This window comes from Apis laboriosa, unplaced genomic scaffold, assembly GCF_014066325.1.
Source record: "Apis laboriosa isolate Shangri-la unplaced genomic scaffold, ASM1406632v1 scaffold26_cov146, whole genome shotgun sequence".
NCBI classification, from domain to species: Eukaryota; Metazoa; Arthropoda; class Insecta; order Hymenoptera; family Apidae; genus Apis; species Apis laboriosa.
Genome location: NW_025222592.1, coordinates 2719845 through 2743796, shown reverse-complemented (window position 1 = coordinate 2743796; position 23952 = coordinate 2719845). Strand labels below are relative to the sequence as shown.

At 20.0% G+C, this 23952-nt stretch overlaps 3 protein-coding genes across 6 annotated transcripts; 1 reads left to right on the top strand and 2 right to left on the bottom strand.

Annotated features, from left to right (window-relative positions):
• Nucleotides 1-859: 859 nt before the first annotated feature.
• LOC122713765 (CD9 antigen-like) lies at nucleotides 860-10193 on the bottom strand. The gene is made up of 4 exons (XM_043934509.1): nucleotides 9571-10193; nucleotides 3181-3492; nucleotides 2428-2700; nucleotides 860-2032 (listed from the first exon to the last, which is right to left on the bottom strand). The coding sequence occupies exons 1-4, from the start codon at nucleotides 9634-9636 to the stop codon at nucleotides 1880-1882; spliced, it is 804 nt and encodes a 267-aa protein (XP_043790444.1). The 5' UTR covers nucleotides 9637-10193; the 3' UTR covers nucleotides 860-1879.
• Nucleotides 10194-10398: 205 nt separating this feature from the next.
• On the bottom strand, nucleotides 10399-11745 carry LOC122713853 (39S ribosomal protein L21, mitochondrial). The gene is made up of 4 exons (XM_043934658.1): nucleotides 11599-11745; nucleotides 11098-11226; nucleotides 10673-10993; nucleotides 10399-10545 (listed from the first exon to the last, which is right to left on the bottom strand). The coding sequence occupies exons 1-4, from the start codon at nucleotides 11696-11698 to the stop codon at nucleotides 10445-10447; spliced, it is 651 nt and encodes a 216-aa protein (XP_043790593.1). The 5' UTR covers nucleotides 11699-11745; the 3' UTR covers nucleotides 10399-10444.
• A 406-nt stretch (nucleotides 11746-12151) lies between these two features.
• Nucleotides 12152-22996, top strand: LOC122713850 (cholinephosphotransferase 1). 4 transcript variants are annotated; one of them, XM_043934654.1, is made up of 11 exons: nucleotides 12152-12482; nucleotides 13055-13202; nucleotides 13426-13548; nucleotides 13629-13732; nucleotides 14493-14627; nucleotides 15761-15895; nucleotides 16689-16820; nucleotides 18187-18345; nucleotides 18448-18573; nucleotides 18656-18794; nucleotides 22352-22996. In XM_043934654.1, the coding sequence occupies exons 1-11, from the start codon at nucleotides 12246-12248 to the stop codon at nucleotides 22426-22428; spliced, it is 1515 nt and encodes a 504-aa protein (XP_043790589.1). In that variant the 5' UTR covers nucleotides 12152-12245; the 3' UTR covers nucleotides 22429-22996. The 4 variants fall into 4 exon arrangements, with proteins under 4 accessions (XP_043790589.1, XP_043790586.1, XP_043790588.1 ...); XM_043934651.1 differs by lacking the exon at nucleotides 16689-16820 and having other exon boundaries at nucleotides 22352-22994; XM_043934653.1 differs by lacking the exons at nucleotides 14493-14627; nucleotides 16689-16820 and having other exon boundaries at nucleotides 22352-22993.
• The last annotated feature ends 956 nt before the right edge of the window (nucleotides 22997-23952 follow it).

The window sequence follows — 23952 nt, the reverse complement described above, 5'->3', positions numbered from 1 at the left end:
TCTTATTCATTATATCGAAATACATTTTTAAAACATTTAAATTCTTGTATGATTGTTAATTTTTTTTAAAATACTATTTTTAACATATTTTTAACATATATGTATACAATTAGTTTATCGCATATGTATCAATATGTATCAATAGTAGCGATTTTAATACATCGAAATTTTGCATTTATAATTTCTTCAATACATTTATATTTCTGATCGATTCGCTGTTAATTTCATCAATTTATTTATTAATTTCATTCATTAAAATTTCTTGTTAAAAAAATATTGTATTCAGAAAACATCAAACAGTGATAAAATAGATCACATGAATTTTCATAATAACAAGCTAATTTTTATAAAATTAGTTGCTTCTGTTTAGCTATGTCCTCTTTTCTTTCTCTCTTTTAAAAGATTATCACTTTCTTTTTATTTAATTGTTATTGTTATTTATTTTCTTTTTATTAAAGATAACATGGATAAACTATAACGCTACAAAAGATAAAATCGCTTAGTAAGTAAGCGTTCTTACAATAATATAATCTCATTTGAATATTAATATTAATCATCAGATTGATTTTTTCAGAGCAATTTTTGTGTTATAGTATATATTTATATATATTGTAATTACATATTAGCAATAAATAAATAATTTTTTATAAGCTTGGCCAAATAACATTATTTTTCATACTATTTGTGAAAATTTTAAATTTTTAATTTTTTGCAGATTATGCATTAAATGAAACAATATTTAAAAATAATCAAATATTATATTCTTATATATTTTTTTATATATATTACTTAAACCTTTTTTAATGAAATATTTGTTTTTTTTTATTATTATTTCAATAGTAATAAGTGATAAAAAATTATTTAAATTGGTCAGATTTTATTCTTTTCATGAAAATAAATTAAAGAGGATTTAAAAAATGTTTCCAAAAATATTATATAATGAAAAAAAAAGTTATTGTAAAGCTATTTTATGCTATATTGGAAATAGTTTATAATTATATAAGAAGAATAAAGTTATATTACGACAATTTAGAGAATAAAGAGAGAGAATTTATAACTGTACAAAGGAATTCTTTTTTTTTTTTTGCATATATTGCAACAAAGAATTATCGACATGTTTATGGTTTACGCAAAATCCAATCATCTCTTTTTCTCTCTCTCTCTCTTTCGTTCTTTGTTTTATTAATACATTAACATCAGTTTGGTCTACTACTTTGGCCTAACAAAAATATAAATCATAGGTACTTTATAAAATATTAAATGCTCATTTAACTCATTTTATGAAAAAAAATTTACAGACAAAAAGAGCATTTGGCAATAAGAAAACAGATATTAAATATATATTAATTGTATATATCTTTGATATTGAACTGGTTCTTTTCTTTTTGAAATTCACTATAAAAGTAAATTTGTGCTTTATGAAGAGTACAAATATATAGGGTGAATCTTTACAACTAGCGAATATAATAGTGAAATGGTTACTAACTTATAATATCACCCTGTATGTATGTTCAATTAAAAGTCACGTATATATTAAATATATAGATAAAAAATCTGCATCATTTTCGTCCCTGAGCAGAATAGTAATAATACAACATCTAAAAATCTTGTGAATTATATATAAATATGCAATACTGAAATCGTAATATTAGAATATTATCAATGAGATTCGATTTAGATATTAAAACAAAATTCTTATTTGTTTGAAATCTTAATTCTTTCCTCATTCCAGTTGGATTCTACGAACAGATATAAGAAACCTATTCAAATTGGCACAGAGATCAAATATATCAATTAGAAAATTGTAACACAATAATATGTGATAAAAAATTATATCTAATAACTTATTATATTCATTCATTCTAATAACTTATTATATTCAAGCTTTATATCTATCGGAAGAATCAATTGCGCAGCATAAAACTAAAGAAAATATCAGACCTAGTAATTCTAGAATAGCTATAGCAGATGTGACTCCTATCACAATATTCTTCTGGCTGTTTAATGCATCCATCAATTTATCTATGCAGCCCTGAAATAAAAAGAATTTGTGAGATTTGATTGGGGTCATGTTTGATGATTGATGTATAGGCACGTTCAATGAATCACAATAATTTATTTTATAGAATTAAAAATATATTATATGCAATATGACAAAAATAGTTGTTAAAATAATAATTTGTTATGATTGAATTAATTGTTTAATAGTTAATTGTGAATGAACAATAAACATTTTAAAAATATTTTCTATAATATAAAAATTAAATTTTTTAAATGATATTACATTAATTGTTTTATATGTGTATATAAATCTACATTAACATATATAACATTTTAAAAAATATTCAAAGTTTGAAGTAACCAATTTTCTGAAACTAATTTCAAGTCAATGTGAAGTTCGATATAAAATATAAAAAAAGATATTACCTCATTATAAATTGCCGAACTAACCACACTAGCCACTTTAATATTTTGGCCTGCTTTGCAATCAACGCTATTTTTTTCTTTGCAACAAGACTCGGGTACTTTGTACATATTGTTTGCGTCTCCAGAAACGGTAAAACTGACAGGAAATGAAGAGTCGCTAGTCGCATATTTACTGCCTGTCCAATCCGCTGGACCTGTAGCTCCGCAACATCCTAAATCTGATTGAAAAGCGTCCACAGTCTCTGTATGAGCACTGTCCTCACCATATTTGTTCTAAAATGTAAAATAATCATTTAATTATCTATTTATAACTATATAATTTTAAAATTTTGATATTAGATAATAATAAACTATAGATTAAATTAAAAAACTTAAATTTATGAAACTTTATAATATATATGAAATTCTTAATCTTTTAATAATTAGGATACTGATGACTCGTAATATATTTAATTTTAATATTATTATAATAATAATAGAATAAAATAATAGATAATAATAATAGAATAAAAAAAATGAACAAGAAACAAAAGAAACATGTTTGAACCCATCAATGAGTGTCTAATTCAAAATAATGAATGGAATAATTATAGATATTCACCCAGCAATTTTAGACGAATGGATTAATTATAGATGTTCATGAACATAGAACAACAAATTTAGCCTAATTACAAATTTTTTTTAAGGAATCGTGATTTAGTTTATGATAAAATTACATTTACTTTATGATAAAATCAAATAATTGGTTAATACCTTAACAGTGTTTATTACAGAAGACTTGACCAATTCTTCCAGACGATTACTATTGGTATACAACCATGCTCCAGCCGCGATTTGTGCAACGATTACCACTAGCAGACAGCTAAAGAAAGCGACCAGCATGCATTGAGATCCACGGAAAGCACCGCAACAACCGAGAAAGGCGACTATCAACATCAGAATTCCAGCTGAGAGTAGGATATAAAGACCAGCATTGAGATTATGCTGTTCCTCAGCCAGAGACAATAGAAACATTTGTCCTGTTAACATCCATACCGCAAGACCTACTGCTGCTAGACCTACAGCCTGAAAATTAATTTATTTTATTAATAATTGAAAAATATTATTTTATTTAATTCTTTTCTATATAAGAAAATAAATTGGAAGTTGAAATAATTTCGAAATTAAAAATTGAATAATTTCAAAAAGAATATAATTTGATAAATTCATTTTTTTTGTAAGTGAATAAAATACATATATAAATCAAATTTATTTTTTTTTTTATTTTTTTTTAAATCAATCAATTGAATCATTTTTTACAAAAAATATTTCTTAATTATATATAAAAAAAAAAATGTTTATTTAATTCTTTATTTATAAAAAATAATTTATTTTTACTCGAATTTCATAAAATATAATATAATGAAAATAATAACAAACTGTCATTAATTAAACAATATTTTTTACCAATGATTTATTTATTTAATTTCTGAAAAAAGAAATTAACAATTGGAAGACAAAACAAAAAACAATTGAAACAATTAAAATTTTAAATTAAAAATTCTACAAAATTCATAAACAAAAAAGCAATAAATGAAAAACTCGAAATAATTCTTTTCATTGTTTAAAATTATCAATTTATTATAGAAAAATTAATAGAAATCTAGATTAATATATAGAATAGAATAGTAAGTAGTTTTATCTTTCCAAGAAAAGTATTATAGATAACGAACTTTTTTTTTTAATGATAGTATTTCAGAATTCACTGGGACCCTTTTTGTGATAAATGGAGTATCGTTGTCTGGCTCAGAAGGAAATTACAGGAAATTACAATACATGTTTTAAAGAATAGTAAATAGAAATTTTAAATAATTCTTTTTTAAATAATTATTGCATTTTTCTGAATTATATTTAAAAATTAAAATATAAAAACTATTGGAGAATAAATAAAAATAAAATTTTCTATATTATAGAAAATCTTAATCTTAATCTTATTATTAATAATTTTAATAGAATAAAAGAAAAAATTTCTTAAAATATAGAAAATAAAATTTTCTTTCAGTTTTATATTACATTTTTAAATTAATTCTATATAATATATTTATTAATATTTATATGAATCCTAATTATGAATTTAAATCTAATTATGAATCATATTTTTGAAGAAATAATACTAATAATACTAATAATATGCAAACGATTTATTACATAGGCGAAACGTGTGCTACTTCGCTTGTAAAAATGATTTTCTTGGTTCTATTGAAACAGAGAAAGCAGAGAAAGAGTATGTATTCTGGTTTAAGTGCTGTTCACAATGCACTATATATAGGATAAATAATGAAGTATTTTTGCAAAATAAAGGAACGAGAACAGGACGCGTTCTTTTCAATGAATCCACCAGATGTGTGCGCTTCCATATTAGAACGCGTAATTTTTCTTATTTCCCCTTTTTTGCAAAAAGAAGCATGTAACATTTATCCTGAATTCAAAATATTCTAATTATACTTTTACATATTCACAGATTTCAAAATAAAAAAATTAAGATTTTTGTTATTTTACTCTTGTTCATTGCAAATATATTTAATTATATTAATAATATTATATAATATAATATTATAATATTATATTATATTTTATATTATATATTATATTATATTTTATATTATATATTATATTATATAATAATATAATATTTAATTATATTAATAATAATTATTTTGTAAAATATGTAAAAATTTCTTATATTGCTTTGAAATATTATTAAATACTAAGCAAATAATTACATCATTCATATAAAAAAAAATTACATAAATGTAAAAGATATATTATTTAATTTATTAGATATATCTCCTAATAAACTGCATAACATATGTTTATTAGCATAACGAAACTAGGTTATATTATGTCATATACAGAGTTTTCAGACTTGGTTTTTTTATAAAAAATAGAAATTAGGATTAGGAATAGACTATAAATCATATTACACTTAGATATAATGTATATGAAAAAGAATAGACATCAAGATTGAAGATTCAGTAAGTTAAAGCAGCTAAACACTCGTGATTTCCATTCAATGTGTAATCACGCTGAAGGCGTACCGTTTAAACAGAGGACTTCCTGTATTTTCGATGTGTCTCGAGTTGTGAATGTGATATAAGAAACAGATGCAAGAACTGGAAAAAGGATTGCTTTAGACAAATCGATTTTTTGCCGATACTATTAGAAACCATGAAATCAAGTCCATGGGTCATATTCAATGTATATATATTGAAAAAAAGGTTCTAAATCAATTTTCAAGATGCAATTAAGTTGTTGCAATCGAATATTTAATATTACATCATGTACATTCATAAATATCATAGGTAAAACTTTTACTTAAACAAAGAAAAATATTTTTAAATATATTATTAAGTATAATAAAGTGAAAATGTAATTTATCAAAACGAAATGTATTAAAAATATTTATGTTCAATGTCTAATTTTTTTTAAAATTGCTTTTTTATGAAACGAATACATTTTTTTTTATTTATTTCATTTATGAATTTTATTATTCGGTGCTATATATTGTATTTTTTTTTTAAATATTGACTTTATTAATGAAAAATTGAATCTATTAAAAATATTTTTGTAAATTTTTTGCGATTTTCATATTTTAAAACATATGCCAATCATTGTATTTCGAAATATATTTGTTTATATGTGATTAAAATAATTTGCAGTTATTTATAATTTGCAATATTTTATAAAAAAAAAGAACAATAATATATATAGTAAATATTAGAAGAATAAAAATATATAGTAGATATTATATTATAAATTCATATTCGGGTCGATGAATTAAACATAACTAAAATTATTTAAAATGATTTGATATTTCTTTTTCAAACGAATTTACATTATATATTTAAAAATAATTATATTTGATTATCATAACATAATTGAATAATATATATATTTAAAAAAATATTTATATAAATTTATAAAATTAATAAAATTAATAATTTATAAAATTTTAAAAAATATAAAATATATATAATAAATTTCTATATTGCACAAATAATTATTTAATTCTATTAACATCTACATTCCTATTTAATTCGTATTTTAATATTTTATATTTTTTTCTTTTTGATATATTTAATAATATCGAATTAAAAGATAAAATTATATAACAAATTATATAATAAATTAATCAATTTGCAAAAGACACATTTTTATTATCAATAAAATAATATCTAAACTTATAGAGAAAACTAGACAGAAAATTAACGAGTCTATAGAAAATTAAATTTGTTAAACATTTCAAACTTGTATAAACATTTCTCATTATATTATACAGATTTAGTATCACGAGATGATCTAAATACACACGTTAAATTGATGTCAAATTTCCTTTCGGCTCTGATTTCATTTCTTAACGACAAAAATAAATAATCGAATTTTTATCATCGATTTTTTTATATAAAACATCTATTAATTTTTTTTGCAAATATTTAATATAAAAAATCAATTGAAAATAATAGTAAATTAATTAAATATTATTTTTTAAATTTATTAAACTGAGTTTTCAAAAATTCAGAGTTGAAACATATGTAAAAATAAATAGTATAGTTACAAATATCATATCTTTTTTTCAAAAGTATTTGGTACCTTTATTCGATGCCAAGTATGCCAAGTTCAACATTGTTGGTTGAATGAGATATAATATTTTAAATAACCGTCATGATTTAAATAATATTTATATATATTTGTTTAAAAATGCATATATTATTTTTGTGAAATAATTTTTCTGTCACATTTGATTTTCAATCGATTTCAAGATGCGAAATGCAACTCATCATGAATAAAAAAGAGTGTGTGATATTGATATAATATATAATCACAAGGGATGAGAATAAACTGGGCTGTAGTGTAGGATGCAAACTCGTAGGAAGAACATATTCGTTCTCTGACTGGAAATCTATATTTAAACGCACCTATTTTTCGTTGAACATTTTCAAACTAGATGCGATGTTTGTCTCGATGCTGACATAAGCACTATTGTTAATATCTGACAAATGTTTGATATATGATAGTTTAGCTGATTTCAATCGATATTCATGACAATATTGCAATTTAATAACTTAAACAAATCTGAATTATTTTTTCTCATTCCTAATTTTCATAAGGCATTTCTAAAATTTTAATGTGAATAGAATGTTATAAATTAAACATGATTCATATGCGTTAGCAGATTTTCTTCTTTGATAAGATCAAATTTTTAATATTTATGGCAATTGAAATGATATCAATAAGTAAATATTTTTATTGACTTTATATAATCACTTTACAATTTAATTGACTTTTCGTTAAATAAAACCAAAATCGTCATTGATTATGAATCAATAAAATTTAGAACAAAAAATAATCAATGTGATATACAGATGAAATCAATTTAGCTGTTTTCTTAAATTAGCTTATATTCTACGCAGGAAAACTACAGTTTTTTATTAAAAAGTTATTTATTAAAAAAATTTTGATAGTTTAAAAATTTATTACTTTAATTACAAAAAAACATTTTACAGCTATTGATCATCATTCGAAATGTTATAGATTTAATGAAAAAATAATCATTAATTATTAAAATTTATTATTATTGAGATTTTCTAATATGCTAATTAATTTTCGATTAATATATTGTATAAAAAAAAAAGAAAGTGACTATAAACCATTACAAACTTTAAACAATTTATCTTTCTAGAATATGAATTCTAAAAATTATATTTTTGTGAGGAAAAGAATCTTAAAAAGAATCCTATGTATTTAGTTGTAATCCTATGCGTTTAGTTGATGCAATATTGTGAGAATTATATTATTATTAGATTAGTAAAATAGTAAAGTAACAAACTAAGAAAAAATTCTTAAAATTTATTATTCTATTATCCTATTTTAAAATAAAAAAATTTATTGCAATTCATATTTTAGATTTTTTTATCGATATTTAAATATTATATGCAAAAGATATCTTATCTTATTTTTATGAATATATAAAAAAATTTATAAATTTATAAAATTTATAAAATTATTTATTATATAAAAAAACATCCGATTCTTTGTAAATATGTAAAAGATCTTATCTCAAGATATCTTATATATACAAAAATATATAAAAAAATACATAAAAAAAATTTTGTCTTGTTAAAAGTAAATTTACAATAAAATTGTTATATTATATAAAATAAAAAAAATATTTAATGTAATTTTATGTAATTTGTATAAATTGATAATTTTAATAATTTTTTTTTATAAAGAAAATTGCGTAAATGAATTGCCTTATTAGAATAACATAATTTTTAGATAATATTATTTTAATTCAATCGATTATGTACAAACTCAGTCATTTTGCTCTTATTATCTTTGAAATAAGTTTTCGAAGTTCGCGATTTGAGATAAATTGCAGGTCACCGGATTAACAGCTATAAAGAGTGAATTGAATAGAATCATCGGCATAGAAATTATTTAGTTCTTTATCTTTTTTTCTTGCATTTTTATTTTCATTTTTGCAATAAATAGAATGAAATTTTTATTTTGTTTTATATTAAATATTATACCGTCAATTAAATATTACTAATTAAATGAGAAATTAAATTAAATTATCCATAATTTTTTATAATATTTATATATAATATTTAATGTATTATTATATTATTTATATATTATCATATTAAATTTTAAGTTTTATTCAAATTTTTCTCTTTTTATTAAAAAAAAAAATTATAAAAATAAACATATAAAAATTTTTTAATGAATCAAGTAATAGTCACATTATTATATTGTATATCTATATTTAACGGTCAATATGTTCATAAATTATATTATCTTGAGTTATTCTTTATTATTAAACGATATGTAATAATTTTGATCAAATCATTATAAATATAACATTACTAAGTATTAGTATTGTAATTGTAATATTTATTTATTGATCTTATTTTTTTTATGAAGCTAATTAAATTTTAAAAATCAAATTAAATATAAAAATTTCATATATTGAATGATTTTGTTTGTTTGTTGTGTTGAATTTATTAATATATAGTATAAAGAAAAAATATATCAATAAATCATAAATAATTGTTTTGCTATTATTATTATTACAATTTCTGAAATATAATTATGAACACTTACCCAAAATATAAGATTTATGCAGACTAATGAATATTTAACAAATCCATAACATTCTGAAAGCACCATCTTCTTCAATTATATATAATACACAATACTCTTAGGTTATTTTGATAGCTTAATAGAAAACACAAATTCTTAGCTCGATGGAAATCGTTTACATTCGTTGGACGCTAATACACGGATGAGGGAGAGATTCTTTTTATATTATTATGGATTACTTAATATCATTCTCGCATATTATGAAGAGAAAAACATTGATTCATTCTATGTAGCAATTTATAAACAAATTATCATGAGATTGAGATATGAATATAAACTATCATTAGTTTTTATCGCGAATTGCAAGTGTAAAGAATAGACTGGTATTCTCGTTTAAACCTTCTTGAAACTGCAGCTTATGACGTCATTCGAATATTCTATCTCTCTTATTTGTGTTTTGTATTATTATTTCTTTCTTCTATTCACAAACGACCCTTTCTATTCGACTCATTTTAACATACTGTTTTTCCCTAACGCTTATTCGCTCACTTATAATCCCCACTTTTCTTTTAATAATACTACGCATGCGCGAAACATCATGAAATTATACATTCAAACACTTTTTATATCTTTTCTGATGCTTTATTTCTTCTTGGGATTTTATTCTTTTTTATTTTAAAATTTTATTGTTTTAATACAATGTATTTAATAGCATTTTGTTTAATATGTTTTTTATATATCATATTATCTATACTCTTTTTACTTCCATTATATTTTATATTAATTTAAATATACTTAAATTTACAATAATAAATTTTTATTACTAATGATTAAAAAATATATTTGGATGTGACATTTTACATTATATTATGGGATATATTATATTATTTATTAATTAATATATTCTATCTAAACCTTCAACTTCTTTCTTTTTATCAATATCTCCATTTATATTTATAGAAGTTATTCTTAGCATTGTTCTATGTATTCTATAAACTGTAAAATAGATAAATATATTAGATGAAATAATTGTAAAATATTTTTGTTATATTATAAAATAATATATAATATATATAATATATAATATATAATATATAATATATAATATATAATATAATCTTACAATTTAATCTTTTATATTGTTTCCTTTTTTTCATTTTGAAATTTGTTATTGTATGAGACAAAGTTTTTTGTATTACAATTGCATCGACTGATATCAATTCTCTATTTAGAATAGGTCTTCCAATAAGAGTAAAATCTTTACTGCCAACTAATAATACTTTTTCCAATTTTATTTCATCTCCTGGTTGAGGTGGCCAATTACCTTCAATGACTATAATATCACTTTCTGTGACTTTAAATTGTTTTCCTAGTACATATATGACTGCAAATAAGCGACCAGTCGATTTAGTAGCTATTTGTTTGTTAATTTCATTAATTACATCTAAAAATAGAAAGAAAATATTAAAATTACATGGATAATATAAGAATAAATAATAATTAATGAAAAATATTATCATAATATATATTTATTTTACATATAATTACCAATTGCTATTTTTTCTTTTTTTTCATCATATTCAGGTATTTCTTCTTGATAATTTGATGATGAATTAAACCAAGGTAACTTATATCGAGTACGATATCCATCTACTCTTATTTCCCATAATTTTGATACTATAATAAATAATTTTTTATTCATGTATTTTATATTTATTTATTTTTATTTATTTTTAAAAATATTTAATTTTTATATTATATTAATATAATAATTTGACATTAATTATTAATAATTATAATAATAATAAATAAGTTTTACAGTAATAAAATAAATTAAAAGTAATCATATTTTACAATAAAAATCCATAAACAAATAATTAAAAGAAAAAATAGTTAAAGAATTATTTATGATACAATTTATTTAAAAATAATTAACTATTAACTATTAACAATTTTTTTTAAATTTTATGAAATAAAAGTGAGGTTATAACTTAAAATTTGATGTAAATAAATAAATAAATCTTATTTTTATGTAAAATATTAATAAACCTGGATAGTATTTTTTATATGTTAAAGTCGGAAGAATTTTTTTGATACAAGTATTTGTACCAAAATTAAATAATCTTGTAAAAGTAGTGAGTGTCGCCATGATTTATTACTATTTACATATTTGTTTTGTTTGATAACTTAAGAACGTGAAAAATTTAGAAGATCGATATTTATAATTATAGATATATTTTATGACACGAGAAAATAATATATTAAAAAAAAATAAAAATGATTTTTTTTTAATAAGAAAATATGAAGGAATTGCAAAGGTTCGCGCGAAATTTTTAAATAATGAGTTTCAATATATTCATATTCGAAAATAAAATATATTAAAAAATTATCGTTATTTAATATTATATAAATATTTTTATTTATGATTTTTTTCTAATGATATTATTTTTTAATGTAATATATATTATTAATGTAATAATCAATATATGATCTAAAAACAATTTGTATATACGGAAGAATCGTAGTATTTTGTAGACTTCGCTTGTAGTTCCGGTTTAAATCAGTATGTAAAGAGATGTCGTATATGTTCGCGAATAGTTACTTGTTATGTTTAGCCATTGTATTGTGTAGAATCAATGATTGTTGAATTATTATAATCATTCTTAGTATTTTTAGTAATTCGGCTACGTCGAATTATGCAGTTTTATAAGGAAAAACTTCTATCGCCTGGGCAATTGAAACGTCTTAGTGAACACAAATATAGCTGTACAACAAGCAGTCTTTTGGATGGATTTCTTCAACCCTGGTGGGACTGGCTTGTTAGCAAAGTACCACTTTGGCTTGCACCCAATTTAATCACTATCGTAGGTCTAATCGTCAACATTGCAACTACTTTGGTTCTAGTGTATTATAGCCCTGATGCTAAAACTGAGGTATCGTTTACATAACCTATTATTCTATTGAATCTTTTTCCGTGTGAAAATATAAGAAGTTTTTGTGAACTTAAAAAGCCAATATATATTTATTCATTATTATTTATTCATTAAAAGTAAGAAAGAGAGTAGAATAGATAAATAAAAAATAAATATATATAATTACCGTAGTAAAATATAATATTATTAATTAAAAGCAAATTTTATATATAATATATATATATATGTATATATATATATTTGAATTGTATATATTATTGCAATTCTATTAATTCCATAAATTTTTATAGTTATAATATATATATATATGTATATATATATATATATGATAAAATACAAATGATTATATTCTTTAAATATAGATATTTTTATATTTTTACTAAAATTTTATATTAAATATAAACTAATGTATATTAATTGTATAATATTTATTATTATTAATTATTATTTATTAAATATTCATATATATATATGTATACATAATATTTATTTTAAAATTAATATATATATATTTTATAACATATTATCTAAAAAAATAATTTATTAACAAAATAAAATTAATATTATCTTAGGCACCTAGATGGGCATGTTTTTTATGTGCACTTGGTTTGTTCATTTATCAAAGTTTGGATGCCATAGATGGCAAACAAGCCAGAAGAACAGGAACTTCAACACCATTAGGTGAACTATTTGATCATGGATGTGATTCCATATCAACTGGTATGTTAAATTAATAACTTTTTGAAATTTTAATTTTTGTTGAAAATCCATATTAAAAATATAATAAAAGATATATATGTTGTACATTTTTTTTATTAAATAATATTTAAACATAAAATATATTTTATAATTTACATTATACTATCTTAATTTTAAATTTCTTCTATCTAATCTTAAATTTATTATATTATAAATAAAAAAATAATATTTTTATTTTTTTTAGTTTTTATTGCTTTATCAGCATGTATAGCAGTGCAATTAGGATATTATCCAACATGGATGTTTTTTCAATGCTTTTGTGCTATGACACTTTTTTATTGTGCTCATTGGCAAACGTATGTTTCAGGTAAAAAATTTTTTTTTATTCATAGATATTAATAATTTTCAAAATTGTTATTTATATTATAATTAATTATTTCTAACTAGGTTCTTTAAGATTTGGCAAAATAGATGTTACAGAAGCACAATTTACTATTATAATAATTCATCTCATTTCTGCAATTTTTGGACCCAAAATATGGATGATGGAGGTTGTATCTATTTTAATAATATTCTTAATTTTATTTTAAATTATTTTATGTTAATCAATAAGATATATCAAATATATATATAACTTTAATAATATATTGTACTTGAAGAATGTTTGGCTAATTTATTTATTATTGAAATTAATAATAATTTATTAATGAAATTAATAATATTGAAACATACAATTTTGCAAATCTTAATTAAGTAATTAATTATCATAAAATATTTGTTTTGTTTTATTTTTATTTTTATTTTCAGTTTTTTTAAAAAAATATGGTTTTTTTTTAATATTAAATTTTAATATTAAATCTAATAATATTAATTTACTTTTAATATTAATAATATTAATTTACTTTTAAAATTTAGTAATAGAGTTTGTAAATATTCAGAATTATAAAATATTATGAATTTTTGTAAGGTATTAAGAACATAAATTTAATTTTTTATATTTATTTATATCATGATTTTCCATTTGAACCTTCATCATATGTTATCCAATTTTTGTTATCTATTTCATAATTTTGTATGTATGTTATATTATTTGTTTATGTTTCATCTATTCCATCAATTTATAAATTAAAGATAAATAATATAGGAATAAATTGTAATTAAAATGTTAGCTAATTACTCTTTAATTTAACTATTGGTTATATGAATAAAAATTAAATTTTTGATAAATTCATTATTTTTTATCTCAAGACTCATGTTTATAAAAAATTTGAAAGTATTTCTGCATGAGTCTAACGAGATTATTTCTTACAGATACCATACATAGATGGTTTTATGTTTAAGTATTTAATAGGAGTTATGACAGTAATTTGTGCAGTGGCAAACTTATATTCCATCTTTTCGGTGATTTTCACCGGAGGAGTGGGCAAGAATGGTTCAACTGTGGCTGTAAGTTAGTCAATTAGACTTTTGTTTTTAGAAATATGGAAATGGGACCAGCATGGCATGAGGAGCAGTGCTGAAATTACCTTCTTTGCTATGAGACTTATTGTAACATGCATTTTATTTCTAAATTTCTTACTCATTACTCACTTATTCCCCTTCATTTATTCCATTTCTTTTTTATTTTTCTGCATCATATCATTATTCATCATAAATATATTATAATTTGTATTTGTACTTACAGTTTGTTGTATTCTCATAAAAAAATATATACAGTAAACCAAAATTTATAATATGAGAAAAATCAGAGAAATTCTATGGCGCAAAATAAGTAAAAAATTAAAAATAACAAAATTGCAGTCGAGACAAAACGATTTCTTCATCATAATTTTGTTATTTTTGATTTTCGTTTTATTTTGAATTATATAATTTCATTATTTTCAAATGTTTTTCAAATTATGGTTTATAGTATAATAAAAAATATTATTAGAATATATATCATATTAAAAATTATATCTTAAGAATTGTTTTGTTATATTTATAAAAAATATATAATTTCTATTTATAAAAAATAATAATTTCTATTTAATTTAACTTATATTTAATATTTAATTGTGCTTTTGAAACAATTTCTATCAAAAAAATATTAAATAATGTGATGTAAATATATATATTTATTATTATAACATAATATTTTAATAATATCTTAATATCTTTTAAAATGAAATAAAACTAATATTAAAAAATTTGCATTAGCTTCAAACAGTAAGCAAATATCTTCATATAAAAATTACACTCATAAAAATTATCATAATCATAATCCATTGATTCAAAATACAATTTTTCATCTTAATCACAAATTATATTATTATAATATAAACATTTATATTATGTGAATGTAGAAACTTGAGAATGAAAAAATGAATTTGTTATTTATATTTTCTGGCTCCCTTGTGCTCAATAATTTAATTTATTATTCTACTATTCTGTATTATATATAATGAGCCACTAATGGAATTATTTTATATTGAAAAATTACGAGTAATTTAAAAAATATAAAATATAAAATAAATATAGGATAAATTTTAATTGCATTTCTACAATATTTATAACGAGCGAGATTTTATACATTTGTTTAGATACCAGTGCTTGGTGTAGGCACAATCAGTAACTACGTAGCAGTGTTATTTTATGCAGGCTACATTCATGTATTCCTTGAATTCTGTAAAGTCTTTGAATCTGGTGGGATTGGAAAGAATGGTTCCACGATTGCAGTAAGTTTTAAAAATTCAAACTCGTCAGTTATATATATATACATATATACATGTAAATTTTTATATATATCTACATCACTATAGTGGTCTTTCTTCTTTTATTTTGCTTGCCTATCTAGACTATTCAGTTATTATTATTCATGTTAAAAGATAGTTTCTGCATCATTAAATTTTACTTTATAATCTATATGCACATTATTTTATCATAATATAAGATATTTGTATGATGTATTATGAAAAAATATGGCTTATATTCTAATATTATTCTAAAATACAATTTTTTTTTATGAAATTTTATCTTTTATTTTATTTAAATGCCTAACTATATTTTTTAGGATATTAATTATTTATTCTTGAAATATTTTCAGTACAAATAATTGTCAATTTTATACAATAATAATATAATTTTTATAAGTAAAGTAAAATTCAAGCAAATTAATTTATACAAAAATTAATAAAAAAAGAATAACAAAAAGAATTAATAAAAAAAGAAATTAATTTAAGATTAATATAAAATTTAATTAAATATTTTTTTGTAAAAAATATAAAATGAATCTATTTGAATTTTTAGATTATTTTAAGTAAGTTTGATATGAAATTAGGAAACTCCAAACTTTCTAATTGATTGATTTTAACTAACTATTTTTGTGAGATAATGCAAATTATTTAAATATGTTTTGAAGATTTGAAATTGTTTCAAGAGCAAGAAGTTCTTTCACCAATGTATAATGAAATAGAAATTAAAAATATTTAAAAATTACTAATAGAAAGATTTTTCGTATCGCTTGCACAGTTGCCATATACTGGCACAGAGGTCAAGGTGTTTCCATTATGGGCTGCTGTGGGCATCGCTATTTTACTTGCACAAAGCAGCATTTCCGTCATTCTTGCCGGTGGTGTCGGAAAAAATGGCTCCACCGTCGCAGTAAGTCAGTTCAAAAGTAATAAAATCATCGTGTAGTGCACTTTGCATTTTACTTTAATCTAGACCCATGTTATAAAAAACAATTTATTTTTTAAATAATACAGAATTTGGTATTTTATATATTTGGTATATTAACATAAAATAAATATATATTATTATATTTATTTATATATAATTTATTATACATTTTATGTATATATATATATATATATATATATATATATATATATATACATAAAATGTATAATATATTATGTATATAAATGTATTATATATATATATATATATATAATCAGTAATATTCAAAAAAATAATTAATAATGTTAAAAATATTTTATATAATTATTATCTTTATTTAAATTAAAAACGAATCAATTATAATTATAGGATTGTATATAATTAATTATAATATAAGAAAAATGTTTAATGTCATTAAATTATTTATATGGGTCTAAATTTTGCAAGAGCATCACACAGAACTGTTTACTGTTATCTTTGTTTTTACTTTGGTTAACACCTTTTCCTAAATATATAAGAATATATATTAGAATATCATACATATCTTCCATTTTATATTCCTATTCATCAATTTCTATGCACTATTACTTTATAAATCTGCATGCACTATTAAAAGTATATATATTATTTTATAAAATTAATACAGTAATTTTAGTTAGTACATGCTTAATCACTTTTATTGCAACTAATTTTTTACTATGTATTATAACTTTATTACTATGTATTATGTTTAAAATGTATTATAGTGATAAATTAAGTTATTTTTTCTAATTTTCTAATTTTTATAAATTTTTAATATAATTTTGTATTATTGTAAATAGATGCTTTTTTAGAGATTTCTTTAAAAATTTACATTTTATATTTAAATATATGGGATAAAAATGTTCAAGGTCATAATTTTAATTATGATTTATTATGTAAAACATATAGCTTTCTAATAATAATAAAATGTAAAATTTCAATGAAATGTATATTGTATAGATAAAATTTTTTAAGAGTAATTATTTTTTTTTATTAAGAGTAATTATTTCTTGCATATAAAATAGAAAAAACTAATTTTTGTAACTATTTTTTGTATATAAAATATTAAATTACATATTCTGTTTTTAAATAATAAAATTTGTCCTTTTTAAATTTATATAATTTTCTTATTAATTTATTAAATATCTATATTTATAAATATTTATATTTATAATTCATAATTTATAATGATATTTATAAATAGATGCTTAAGTATTAAATTTTAGGTATTTAAAATTATATTATTAGGTATTCGTAAATATATTACTAATTTGAATATTTCTTTTGTATAATTATTATTATCTTTATAATATTTATTCCATTTCAGGGAACATCAGTTTTATCTCCAATTATTCCATTTAGTTTTGTGGTAGTACCAGCTTTTATAATTTATAGAAAAAGTGCTGAACATGTGTATGAAAATCACCCTGCATTGTACATACTTGCATTTGGTATGGTTGCAGCTAAAGTTACCAATCGATTAGTGGTATGTATATTATATTACAGTTTAATTATGAATTGTTTAATTTATTTATTAATTGTTTTAATTACGTTTAATATTTTATGGTATTGTTATTCATTATTACAGGTTGCACATATGACAAAAAATGAAATGGAATATTTAGATAGTTCACTAATTGGACCAGCAATGCTATTCTTGAATCAATATTTCAATTTCTTTATCAAAGAATATTATGTTCTGTGGTTATGTTTTGTAAGTCTTTTAATATTTGAATATATTTTATTGAATTTTTTTTAAATATATTTATATGTTTTATATTTATTTTTATTTTTAGATTTGGGTTACTTTAGATTTGCTCCGATATAGTTCTCAAATTTGTCTTGAAATTTGTGATTATATGAAGATCAAATTATTTAGGATACCATTAGGGGATCATCGAATGAACCTGGTTTCTAATACAGCTGAGAAAAATGGTACTAATAGGTCCCAACGTAATAGATTGCAAAAAAAACATCATTAGGATTTATTTGTGATAATAAATATGCTGTACAATTCATTTTTTGTATAAAAAAGATTTAACAATATAAAAAAATAGGAATTTGATAAATTTTGTTATATCATTGTGTGTGTGTGTGTGTGTGTGTGTATATATATATATATATATATATATATATATATATATATATATATACATACAAAATACGAATAGTACAGTTCATTTATTATCACATTAATTATTTATCGCCGTATATGATTAGTATTGAATATAAATAAAAAGTCTCACCAACGTGTTGGTTAAAAATCATTCACTGCTTACCGTCGATTGCAATTTATTATCGACGAAAAAAAAAATATATAAAAATATGTATCTAATGATCAGAATTACGATTAAAATCGATAAAATAACGAGATATGTGAAATAATATAATTTAAATATAAGAAGTGATATATAATTATTATCGAAGAAAGATAGTTAAAAGACATGATATAAACTTTAAGTAACGTTATATCATTTTTATAAGTTTTATAGCAATTTAATTAAATCAATGAATGCGAATGATTTATTCAATTTTTATTTGTTAATAATTGTATGAAATTCATATTTGATTATGTTAAAATTACAATGACTTCTTTTTAAATTTTTGATGAACTTTTAATGACTTTTTGGTGAATTTAAAAGATATTAGTTTTTGCACAATTTCAAATGAAAAAAAAAAAGGAAGAAATATAATAATCGTTTTCTAAAGGTTGTGTTTAGTGATACTAAAATTATATTTTGGATGCAACATTATATGTCATGATCTCATAGAATATTATAACAGTTTGTTTAAGATTAGAGCAAACATGATTATTTTCTTAGAACTTACAATTTTAGTTTACATGTAACATATGAATACGTAATTATATGTATAATATGAATATTTCCGATATTTCTATAGTCAATTATAACAAATCCATAGTATAAATAATCTACCAAAGATAGTTCATTTGAGTTAAAATGATTCACTTTATGATTTTTCTTATTTTTTTTTTTTTAATTTCAATTTTATATAATTGAGAAATTACAAAAAATTGAAAAGAATATTATTAGCTAATAAATTATAATTATTTTTTTTTTAAATACATACATATTTTTTATTTTTACTTGTACTTGATAAAGAATTATATCAACGAAAGTGTATAACACAAAGAATATATATTGTTTAAATCTTATATAAATTGATAGGCATATTTTTAATTTATAATGATTTATTTTCAATTTAAATCTTAATATGCGTTTCAAATTTCAATTGTATAAAATATTTTCAAATAAGTTAAAGCATCTGAATAATAATTTTATATGAAAAAAATATTAAATTTTATTTTTGCAATTTTTTTTTTTGCAAAAAATAGCATATTAATCGTAAAACTTATTTATTAATAATTATTTCTTTGCTAAATAAATATCAATTTTCAATGAAATGGAATATATTATATATTTAGATTCGTAATATATTGTAATCCTTATAACTTATGGAAAGTTATGGAAATATAATATAATAATTCCATATAACTTATGGAAATATTATATATATATGTGTGTACATTATGTATGCATAATTTATAATATAATTTGTATTGTAGTGTCATTCATTTAAAAGTTTTTTTGATAATGATTTATGTTATTTAAAAAGAGATTTTAAATTTTTAATAATGTTTTAATATTAAACATTAGTTCATAAAAATATATATATATATTTCATTTGAAACTATATAAGAAATAATTTCTTCAAAAATATGATTATTAATAGAATAGAATCATTATGCACGAAAAAAAAATATTTGCAAAGAAATTAACAAATAATATTTAATTTAAACGTTATACAATATTTTAATTATAAAAATCTTTCTGAAAGATCTTTGAATTTTTATTGAATGACAATATTCTATGAGGTTTCCTCACAATTGGCTGATAAAATAAATAATGTATCTAATAATCAAATGTACCGTATCTTAGTTTTTGTTCATAAAGTGTAATATACTATTTCGATAAATAATCTTTTTATCATGCTATCTTTTATTTGTACATTTTCATTGAAAAAAGCTTGATGTAATGATCAAAACATTTGGAGTGTTCCACTTTCCTATCTTCAAATTTAATCCATGGTAATCCTTTCAAAATGGATTGCGAAGGTGATTTTTTTTAAAGATAAATTCTAGGTCTTGCTTTCTAATGTACCTTTATAACTTTAATATTAATCTGCATGTTTTTTTATTCTATATGACTTAAAATTTTTTTGTTGTATTGTTTTTTGCAACTTTATATGTAACAATGAAATTGTAATCTAAATTTGATAATATCTGAATTTATAACTTCATAATGATATTATAATAGTTTGCATGAATAATTCTAATTATAAAAATTGTGGAAAGTTTGGCATGTTTATAGAATTTTTCTATAAGTTAATTCTTTTATTTTATCATTCATTATTATTAAATTTCATTTATTTCAATTAGTAATTATAAAATTTGTTTTTTTTATTAATATTCATTTTAATTTATATATTATTTTATAAATGTTATGAAAATATTTTCTTTTTGTATAAATTATTGACTATAAATAGTAAGCCAAAACAAATTATTCTATAAGATATTCCTATAATTCAATATTAAATATTCGAAGAATTGATATTTTTTTAATTTTTTATTTATGATAATTTCTTTTTTATTTGATTTTTAATTTTATTTTGTTTCTATTTAATAAATATTATTAATAATATTATCGAATATTTGGAATAATACGAAATATATATAAATATTGTGAGGTACGTAACAAAGCAAGTAAAGAATTAATAGCATGTAAAGATAGCATTTTGCATGATTGTGCTTATTTTTTGATTCTAACAAACATGTTTAATATGTTGTATTTAAAAATTATATTTCAACGTGTACAAATTATTTTTATCATAAAACATACAAAAAAAAATCAAAAAAAGATTTTTGGATACGGTCGTTGATTGATACATATATAAAACATATATAAAACAATATCAAATGGAAAGAAGAATTTGGCAACTATATAATTTTAATGTATCTTGTTGAAAATATAAAATGATTATAATAATTTTTTTTATAAATATTATAATTGCCAACTTTTGATTAGTATTAATAATAATGCGTGATCTGTTACATAAATGGGTATATTACATAAATATTTATCTGATGTTAAATAGAATTATATATACTATTTATAATATTACTCAAGTATGTGCGAATGACATAATAATTCAGAAGATTTTGATATTTATTCAGAAATTTGATATTTATTTTTTTCTTATCTTTAATCGTGTAATCATATTTCTAATTATACAAACCAAATGCACTAAATATTTAAAACAATTTTTTTTAAATTTTTTTTTATGATAAATAATATTTCATAATAAATAAATGTATAATAGAATTATTAAAATTTATATTCTAACAAGATATTCGCACATGCCGTTCGTTAATGTTTTTATTTTTTTGTATGCATGAATAGTTTTGTTCACAGTTCGAACGATGGTGGAACGAGAGCCTCTATTAGACGAGGATTATCATCATGGATCTGATACTACTCTCGATATATGACGGTTGAAAAAGTATTCGTTAGCGTAAATAAGTTATATCGCAAAACAGGATTGCGTAAAACTCTTTTTGTAGCTCTTATGATTCTTTTTCTCAATCAAAAAGTACAAGTACAACATTATCTACGATAAAAATCATAATAGAGATATATCATTAAAGTAAGAAAAATATGTGATTTTTGTGGTTTAATTTTTTATAAAGATATTGAATTCGATTAGAGAAAAGATCATAAACGACATGATAAATGAAAAAGTTTATTTGTATAATAGCGAAATAGAGAAAGATGTTTAAAAGAGGGTTTTGCGTTGCCCTTTTTTGGCAGCGTAGAAAAAATTAAAAAAGAAGAGTTTTAATTCTATCGATAAGTATATTTTGCGTTACGAGACTGGTCAATTGAAATTTTTTCGAAAAAAAAAGTAGATAAGTAAGATCCCGTAATAGTTCCATAAAGGGACACTATGAAGTACAATTTCGTTACCGGTAATTATACAACGAAAGACTCATAGTTACTCGTATTACAATTAGAAACACTGCGAATTGTAAGATAAGACTTATATATATATATATATATATATATATATATATATATATATATAATATATATATATTATTGAAAACATTTAGAGATTTTTATTTTATAAAGAAATGAAAATAGAATGGTTTTTTTAAAGGACAAAAAAAATATAGAATGAAAGAAATTGAAAAAAAATATATATAGAATAAATATATATGTAATATATAATATATGTAAAAAAAATGATTTAATTTCTTCAAGAGATTGAAAATTAATATTTTTTAATATTGCAAAATTAATATTGAATAGTTATATATTAATTATAGCATAATAAAGCGAATATTGTTAATTTTTGTCGGTTTTACGACGATCTTCAATTTTTAATTGAATTTGTATTATTTCTTATCTTTGATAATAGTTTAATTATTTGAATAAAGTTTAAAAAATCACAAACGATAAGAAATATAAATAAAGAGAAAAATAGAAATAATTTTGTATTGAAAAACAATTAATTACAATAATTATTTATTACAATTACAATAATTTTTTTTTCGAGATTTAATTTTAATTTAATTTAATTTAATTTAATTTAATTTAATTTAATTTAATTTAATATAATTTAATTTAATTTAAAGTTATGACGTTAATTATAGTAAATTTTATGAAAAATTTTATGTTTTAAATATATATATAGATATGAGAGATTCTATGTTATAAAGTATGAACTATGTAATTTATGCAATCAAATAAAACTTTTATTATCATTTTGTTATTTTTTTTGTTTATTAGTAAATTTTAGAATTAAATAATAATTAAATAAAATTTTTTGATTGTTTAGAATATTTTTTCATATTTAAAAGTGAAACAAATTCGAATAACGATTAAAAACTCTTGCACTGGGTCAGGAATAATCACTATTTACTGGGAATTCGGTCGTCTATCATATTTTATAATAAATTGTAAAAAAAAAATTCTTTGTAAAGATAATTGTAATTATACATATTATTTTATTA

Excerpts from the sequence above, each read along its gene's own strand:
- LOC122713765 (XM_043934509.1), bottom strand. The coding sequence starts at position 9,636 with ATGGTGCTTTCAGAATGTTATGGATTTGTTAAATATTCATTAGTCTGC. Across the intron at positions 3,493-9,570 it reads GCATAAATCTTATATTTTGG|GCTGTAGGTCTAGCAGCAGT; the intron begins GTAAGTGTTCAT and ends ATTAATTTTCAG. Across the intron at positions 2,033-2,427 it reads GTTCGGCAATTTATAATGAG|GGCTGCATAGATAAATTGAT; the intron begins GTAATATCTTTT and ends TTTTTATTTCAG.
- LOC122713853 (XM_043934658.1), bottom strand. The coding sequence starts at position 11,698 with ATGGCGACACTCACTACTTTTACAAGATTATTTAATTTTGGTACAAAT. Across the intron at positions 11,227-11,598 it reads ATATAAAAAATACTATCCAG|TATCAAAATTATGGGAAATA; the intron begins GTTTATTAATAT and ends TATTTATTATAG. Across the intron at positions 10,546-10,672 it reads ACAATATAAAAGATTAAATT|TTTATAGAATACATAGAACA; the intron begins GTAAGATTATAT and ends TCTATTTTACAG.
- LOC122713850 (XM_043934654.1), top strand. The coding sequence starts at position 12,246 with ATGCAGTTTTATAAGGAAAAACTTCTATCGCCTGGGCAATTGAAACGT. Across the intron at positions 12,483-13,054 it reads GCCCTGATGCTAAAACTGAG|GCACCTAGATGGGCATGTTT; the intron begins GTATCGTTTACA and ends ATATTATCTTAG. Across the intron at positions 18,574-18,655 it reads ATGTTCTGTGGTTATGTTTT|ATTTGGGTTACTTTAGATTT; the intron begins GTAAGTCTTTTA and ends TTTTATTTTTAG.